The 7859-nt window shown below is 37.3% G+C and overlaps 1 protein-coding gene across 2 annotated transcripts in view; it reads left to right on the forward strand.

The window, feature by feature from the left end:
* The window catches only part of LOC139418073 (GTF2I repeat domain containing 1), a 41049-nt gene extending 33321 nt beyond the window's left edge, over window positions 1-7728 (forward strand). For both annotated transcript variants that reach the window (XM_071167245.1, XM_071167246.1), the window contains exons 23-27: window positions 4712-4789; window positions 5033-5225; window positions 5441-5478; window positions 5594-5703; window positions 6249-7728. In XM_071167245.1, the coding sequence (XP_071023346.1) occupies window positions 4712-4789; window positions 5033-5225; window positions 5441-5478; window positions 5594-5703; window positions 6249-6317 (488 nt within the window). In that variant the 3' untranslated portion in view covers window positions 6318-7728. The remainder of the gene's footprint in view (window positions 1-4711; window positions 4790-5032; window positions 5226-5440; window positions 5479-5593; window positions 5704-6248) is intronic.
* The last annotated feature ends 131 nt before the right edge of the window (window positions 7729-7859 follow it).

Here is a 7859-nt window from a genome sequence, read left to right on the forward strand (position 1 = left end):
TCACCACATATATGTATTTATTTTACACGCATACGCATATATTGCATTTGGATTACAGATACAGTGTTATTTGGGTTGTTCATTGGATTAGATCTGACATTCTTGATTTCTTGTTTCTAGTTTTTGATTATTTATTATTTGTGTAGTTGTTTGACATTTGCTGCACTGTTAGGCGCTAGTTGCATAAGTATTCACAACCTTGAGTCAATACTTTGTAGAATCACCTTTGGCTGCGATTACAGCTGTGAGTCTTTTTGAATAAGTCTCTAAGACCTTTCCACAACTGGGTTGTGCAACATTTGCCGATTTTATTATTTTTAAAATTCTTCAAGCTCTGTCAAATTGGTTGTTGATCATCGCTAGACAACCATGTTCAGGTCTTGCCATAGATTTACAGTACCAGTCAAAAGTTTGGACACACCTACTCATTCATGGGTTTTTCTTTTTACTATGTTCTACATTGTAGAATAGTAGTGAAGACATCAAAACTATGAAATAACACATGGAATCATGTAGTAACCAAAAAAGTGTTAACCTGTTATGGCTGCAATCCTCCTATTGGGATAAGTGTCATCAACAACCGCTGAATAGCGCTACATACAATAAATATTACTATAAATATTTATATTCATGAAATCACAAGTGCAATATAGGAAAACACAGCTTAACCTTTTGTAAATCCACCTGTCGTGTCAGATTTTGAAATTATGCTTTACAGCGAAAGCAATCCAAGCGTTTGTGTAAGTTTATCGATCGCACGATAAGACATTAAGTACACTCAGCATCAGGTAGCTCGGTCACGAAAATCAGAAAAGCAAAAATCAAATTAATCGTTTACCTTTGATGATCTTTGGATGTTTTCACTCACGAGACTCCCAGTTACACAACAAATGTTCCGTTTGTTCCATAAAGATGATTTTTATATCCAAAATACCTTTGTTTGTTTGTCGCGTTATGTTCAGAAATCCACAGGAAAGAGCGGTCATGACAACGCAGACGGAAATTCCAAATAGTTTCCATTATGTCCACAGAAACATGTCAAACATTTTTTATAATCAATCCTCAGGTTGTTTTTAAAATATATAATCGATAATATATCAACCGCAAATGTCTTTCACAGTAGGAGAGGGGAAAACAATGGCTGTCCAAATTCTGTTGCGCAAGGAAAACTCATGTGACCACTTGACGCGATGTTATCGTTCTTGTTCATTTTTCAAAATAAAAGCCTGAAACTATGTCTGAAGACTGTTGACACCTTGAGGAAGCGATAGGAAAAGGAATCTGGTTCATATCCCTTTAAATGGAGCAAAGGGGGGCAATGGAACATGGAGTTTTCAAAATAGAAGCCACTTCCTGCTTTGATTTTCCTCAGGGTTTCGCCTGCAATATCAGTTCTGTTATACTCACAGACAATATTTTGACCGTTTTTGGAAACTTTAGAGTGTTTTCTATCCAATACTAATAATGATATGCATATATTAGCAGCTGAAACTGAGGAGCTGGCTGTTTACAATGGGCACCTTTTCATCCAAGCTACCCAATACTGCCCCTGCAGCAAAATGGAGTTAAATAAATCAAAATATATTTTATATTTGAGATTCTTCAAAGTAGCCACCCTTTGCCTTGATGACAGCTTTGCACACTCTTGGCATTCTCTCAACCAGCTTCATGGGGAATGCTTTTCCAACAGTCTTGAAGAAGTTCCTACATATGCTGATCACTTGTTGGCTGCTTTTCCTTCACTCTGTGGTCCAACTCATCCCGAACCATCTCAATTGGGTTGAGGTTGTGTGATTGTGGAGGTCGGGTCATTTGATGCAGCACTCCATCACTTTCCTAATAGCCCTTACACAGCCTGGAGGTGTGTTTAGGGTCATTGTCCTGTTGAAAAACAAATGATAGTCCCACTAAGTGCAAACCAGATGGGATGCTGTATCGCTGCAGAGTGCTGTGGTAGGCATGCTGGTTATGTGTACCTTGAATTCTAAATACATCACAGTCAGTGTCACCAGCAACGTATCCCCACACCATCACACCTCCTCCATGCTTCATGGTGGGAACCACATATGCAGAGATCATCCGTTCACCTACTATGTGTCTCACAAAGACATGGAATCAAAAATCTCAAATTTGGACTCATCAGTCCAAAGGACAGATTTCCACCAGTCTAATGTTCATTGCTCGTGTTTCTTGGCCCGAGCAAGTCTCTTCTTATTATTGGTGTCCTCTAGTAGTGGTTTCTTTGCAGCAATTCTACCATTAAGATCTGATTCACGCAGTCTCTTCTGAACAGTTGATGTTGAGATGTGTCTGTTACTTGAACTCTGTGAAGCATTTATTTGGGCTGCAGTCTGAGGTGCAGTTAACTCAAATGAACTTATCCTCTGAAGCAGTGGAAACTCTGGGTCTTCCTTTCCTGTGGCGGTCCTCATGAGACAGTTTCATCATTGATGGTTTTTGCAACTGCACTTGAAGAAACTTTCAAAGTTCTTGAAATGTTTTGCATTGACTGACCTTCATGTCTTCAAGTAATTTTGGACTGTCGTTTCTCTTTGCTTATTTGAGCTGTTCTTGCCATAAATGGTCTTGGTCTTTTACCAAATAGAGCTATCTTATGTATTCCACCCCTACCTTGTCACAACACAACTGATTAGATCAAACGCATTAAGAAGGAAAGAAATTCCACAAATTAACGTTTAACAAGGCACACCTGTTAATTGAAATGCATTCACCTCATGAAGCTGGTTGAGAGAATGCCAAGAGTGTGCAAAGCTGTCATCAAAGCAAAGGGTGGCTACTTTGAAGAATCTCAAATATAAAATATATTTTAATTTGTTGAACACTTATTTGGTTACTACATTATTCCATATGTGTTATTTCATGGTTTTGATGTCTTCGCTATTATTCTAAAATTTAGAAAATAGTAAAAAATTATGAAAAACCCTTGAATGAGCAGGTGTGTCCAAACTTTTGACTGGTACTGTAAGTCAAAACTGTAAGTTGGCCACTCAGGAACATTCACTGTCTTCTTCGTAAGCCTCTCCGGTATAGATTTGGCCTTGTGTTTTAGGTTATTGTCCTGCTGAAAGGTCAATTAATCTCCCAGTGTTTGGTGGAAAGTAGACTGAACCTGGTTTTCCCCTAGGATTTTGCCTGTGCTTATCTCCGTTCTGTTTCTTTTTTGTCCTGAAAAAACTCCCTAGTCCTTTACGATTACAAGCATACCCATAACATGATGGGTTAGGGTTAGGCTTGAAAATATGGAGAGTGGTTCTCAGTAATGTGTTGTATTGGATTTGCCACGAACGTAACACTTTGGATTCAGGAAAAAAAGTGTATAGCTTTGCCACATTATTTGCAGTATTAATTTAGTGCCTTGTTGCAAACAGGGTGCATGTTTTGGAATATTTGTATTCTGTACAGGCTTTCTTCTTTTTACTCTGTCAATTAGGTTAGTATTGTGGAGTAATTACAATGTTGTTGATCCATCCTCAGTTTTATCCTATCATAGCCATTAAACTTTGTAACTGTTTTAAAGTCCCCATTGGCCTCATGGTGAATGCATGCTTTTTACATTTTTACCCATCTAGCAATAGCTGCCCTTCTTAGCACGGCATTGGAAAACCTCCCTGGACTTTGTGGTTAAATCTGTCTTTGAAATTCACTGCTCGACTCAGGGACCTTACAGATAATTGTATGTGTGGGGTACAGAGATGAGGTAGTCATTCAAGAATCATGTTAAACTCTATTTTTACACACAGAGTGAGTCCATGCAACTTATTATGTGACTTGTTAAGCAAATGTTTACTCCTGAACTTATTTAGGCTTGCCATAACAAGGGGGTTGAATACTTATTGACTCAAGACATTTCAGCTATCAGTGGTGGGAAAAGTACCCAATTGTTATACTTGAGTAAAAGTAAAGGTACCTTAATAGAAAATGACTTGAGTAAAAGTGAAAATCACACAGTAAAATACTAGCTGAGTAAAAGTCTAAAAGTATTTGGTTTTAAATATACCTAAGTATGAAAAGTAATTGGAATTGCTCAAATATACTTACGTATCAAAAGTAAAAGTACAAGTATAAATCATTTCATATTCCTTATATTAAGCAAACCAGACGGCATGATTTTCTTGTTATTTTAATTTACGGATAGCCAGGGGCACAGTCCAACACTCAGACATCAATCGTTTGTGTTTGAGTCCGCCAGATGAGAGGCTGTAGGGTTGACCAGGGATGTTCTCTTGATAAGTGTGTGAATTGGACCATTTTCTTGTCCTGATAAGCATTCTAAATTAAACAACTACTTTTGGGTGTAAGGGAAAATGTATGGAGTTAAAAGTACATTATTTTCTTTAGGAATGATGGGGAGTAAAAGTTATCAAAAGTATAAAAAGTAAATTACAGATACCCAAACAAACTACTTAAGTAGTACTTTAAAGTATTTTTACTTAAGTATTTTACACCACTGTCAGCTATTAATTTCTAATTAATTAGTACAAAAATTGAAAACATCATTCCACTTTGACATTATGGGGTATTATGTGTAGGCCAATGTCCATAAATCTCAATGTATTCCATTGTAAACTAGGCTGTAACACCACCAAATGTGGAAAAAGTCAAGGAGTGTAAATCATTTCTGAAGGCACTGTAACATCTGCTAAACTGTCCCCACCAATTCTGTTTGACTCCTCTCCTCCTGAACCGACAGATGACGAGGAGGTCAACCGCATGGGGGAGAAAGTGATCCTCCGTGAGCAAGTGAAAGAACTCTTCAACCAGAAATATGGTCAGTGTATATCCTCCATTTGTACAATTTGCTTTATCTATATAAGCCTTACTAAAAAAAATTAGTTAAAGTATAAACTTCTAGTGATTTATTCCTAAAGGGGTAAATCCCAATTTACACATAAATTAAATATTCACTTTATCTCCCATTGACATCAATGCAATGCAATGCAAACTTAGTAAAAATTATATTTTATTGGGAGTTAAAATCTGGCCCAAACTGACTGAATAGCTTAATGTTCAGGTGACGCTCTAGGCCTGGACCGCTCCGTCATAGTCCCATACAAGCTGATCCGTGCCAGTCCCGACTCTGTTGAAGTAATTGGCCTTCCGGATGATATTCCCTTCCGAAATCCCAACACTTACGACATAGTCCGCCTGGAAAAGATCCTTCAAGGCCGAGATGATATCACCATCAACATCAAGAGCCAGCTACAGTGAGTGTCTTTGTCAGTGTAATAATTGTATGAATCTGGAGTTTGTAGAAATATCCTAGATTTTGGATTAAAAGCCTAAAATGTGAAAGAAGGACATGAAAGAACTACGAGTTGAAATTTTAGTAGAAAGACTCACTCTTGGGCAAAAGCCAGGCTCCCTTCTCTGTCCATCTACAGAATTGAAATTCATATTTAATACATTTTCTTTTCTACAGGCCTTTTGCGGAAATATGCACCCAAACATGTAACACAGGTAAGGATTGTTATACAGTAGCCAATTTATTTTTTGTTTTAAGTAATGCAGTCCATAAGGACACATGTGTTTTAGAAGTACTTCCAAAACGGTTATGTTGTTTTTGTGGTTTAAGAAGGGAAAGAGGTTTCTACCAATCGACGCAAGCGCAAAAGAGTCCTGGAGAGCAGCCGAGTGTCCTTACCCTCTGAGTCAGGGGTATCAACCAATCAGATTCCAGTGATGGTATGTGGTACTAATAAAGCTATTATATAACAGTTTGTTGTACAGTATTTAGTGGTTATTGTAGCCTGGCGGGTAGGAGCGTTGGGCCAGTAACCGAAAGGTTGCTGGATCGAATCTCCGAGCTGATAAAAGGTAAAAATCTGTCGTTCTGCCCCTGAGCAAGGCAGTTAACCCACTGTTCCCCGGGCGCCGAAGACGTGGATGTTGATTAAGGCAGCCCTCCACACCTCTCTGATTCAGAGGGGTTGTGATAAATGTGGACACATTTCAGTTGAATTAATTCAGTTGTACAGCTGACTAGGTGTCCCCCTTTCCCTTTCATTATCAAAAATACATAACGGAAATGCTCTGATTTGATACTTTGATACAGTTGACTTTATTTATACATTCATATTATATTTGTAGGTTTTAAAGGCATTTGTAAAAGGCACTAATAAGGTTGTGTAATTGATGGGCCATCATTTGCTTCTGCAACGGCATAACTGATCTCCCTCATGCTCTCTCTTAATTTATCCTCCTTTTGCTTTGTCTCCGTCTACATTTAGCAATGGCCCATGTACATGGTGGACTACAGTGGAGTGAATGGGCAAGTCCCTGGGAAGGTGAAATACTAGAAGAGAAGAAAACAGATACTCTGCTACAGGAAGAGGATATAATGAGAGGACTTTATCAAACCAATACTTATAATCAATCGTATTGCCAAGTTTCAGCTTTCCCCGAGTGCTATTGCTTAAAAACTTTACTGACTGAAAATATAGGTTTGGATATGTTTTTAAATGGTGGCTTGGGTGGAAATGTGAGGAGGAACAATTGAATCTGTGCATAATTTGTTACAAGATAAGTGCTTTCTTTCATTTTGTTTCCTTCAATGATTGATATACACTAGATGACAGGCAGGGAGTGCTGCTTTGAAGCCACTGCGCCTCCATTTTATTACTCCTCCACCGTTGTAAAAAATATTTTGGAAGCTATATAAATGCATTTATTAATGTCTGCATTCATTCTAGCCATGTTTATTCTATTATAGACAACTTAATGCATACTTTTAAATTAAATTATATTATGTGCGCTAAACAAAATACAGAAAGACATTGTTACTCTCCCCACTACAACAACAAAATAAATACTTAAATACATGTAATTTTGTCCTTGCAACATTTAAATACTGAATACCAATGAAGGACTGCTTCTTCTGAGGAGTGCCAATATGGCCGATTTGTGGCTTCAAAGCCTCTCATTGGCCAATACATAGCATCAGAAATCTAGTGTTTATATACAGTTGTTCATCCCAACAAGCACTGATGGTATTTTCTTGATACACCTTTTTCAAAATGCTCTACAAAAGAAAAGTGATTCCAACCGACTGGGGTTATGTTATGGCACTAAGCTTATGGAATTTACAATCATTGAAGTATTCACCATTTTAGGTTATTTTTGTCTATTCTATCATAAACTTTTGTTATGGGGTGTAACTACAGCACAAATGTCTTGGATCAATCTGGCTTTACAACATTCAGATATTTGTTTGTATGATTTATTTATTTATTTATTTTGAAGATTAAAAACAAACATCATGTGCAGGGATGTAAATTACAATGTTCAGTAATCTAAGTACTGAATCAAATGTCGCTACAACACTAACTACTACTGTATGTAACTCAAAGTATATCAACTGAAATATGTTCACCTTCAGGTGTGCGTACCGGTATACTCCGTGGTAGGAATAACCCAAGGTGATAGCACTATATCTAAGACAAATTTTCATATTTTGTAAAACTCCTCATGGCTTTTCTTTAGCTGAGTACTTGTACGTGGAGTTGAGATTTTCTCAGCTAGGCTTTTATGTTTGTAGCACATCTGTGCTAAGTAAAAAATATCTTAAAGTCAACATGAATGTAACGTGTGTTAAAGAAAGAATGGTCTGTGTTATCCTGTAACAGCTATCTCTGGATTCACCAGTATTTATATGCTGTACCTTAATGCCATTTAGGCCTTTGAAATAAAATGTGTTGCCTTGCACTTTTATAGGACTGCAGTGACTTTGTGTGTGATGAATGCAAGTGTAAAAAAAAAAAATGTCAATAGAAAGTTTAAACCTACTACTTTCGTATTATTGTTTCTTTCAGAATGTCATGGTATCATGGAGAAATTAAAAG

The sequence above is a fragment of the Oncorhynchus clarkii genome, chromosome 10, assembly GCF_045791955.1.
Source record: "Oncorhynchus clarkii lewisi isolate Uvic-CL-2024 chromosome 10, UVic_Ocla_1.0, whole genome shotgun sequence".
Lineage (NCBI taxonomy): Eukaryota > Metazoa > Chordata > Actinopteri > Salmoniformes > Salmonidae > Oncorhynchus > Oncorhynchus clarkii.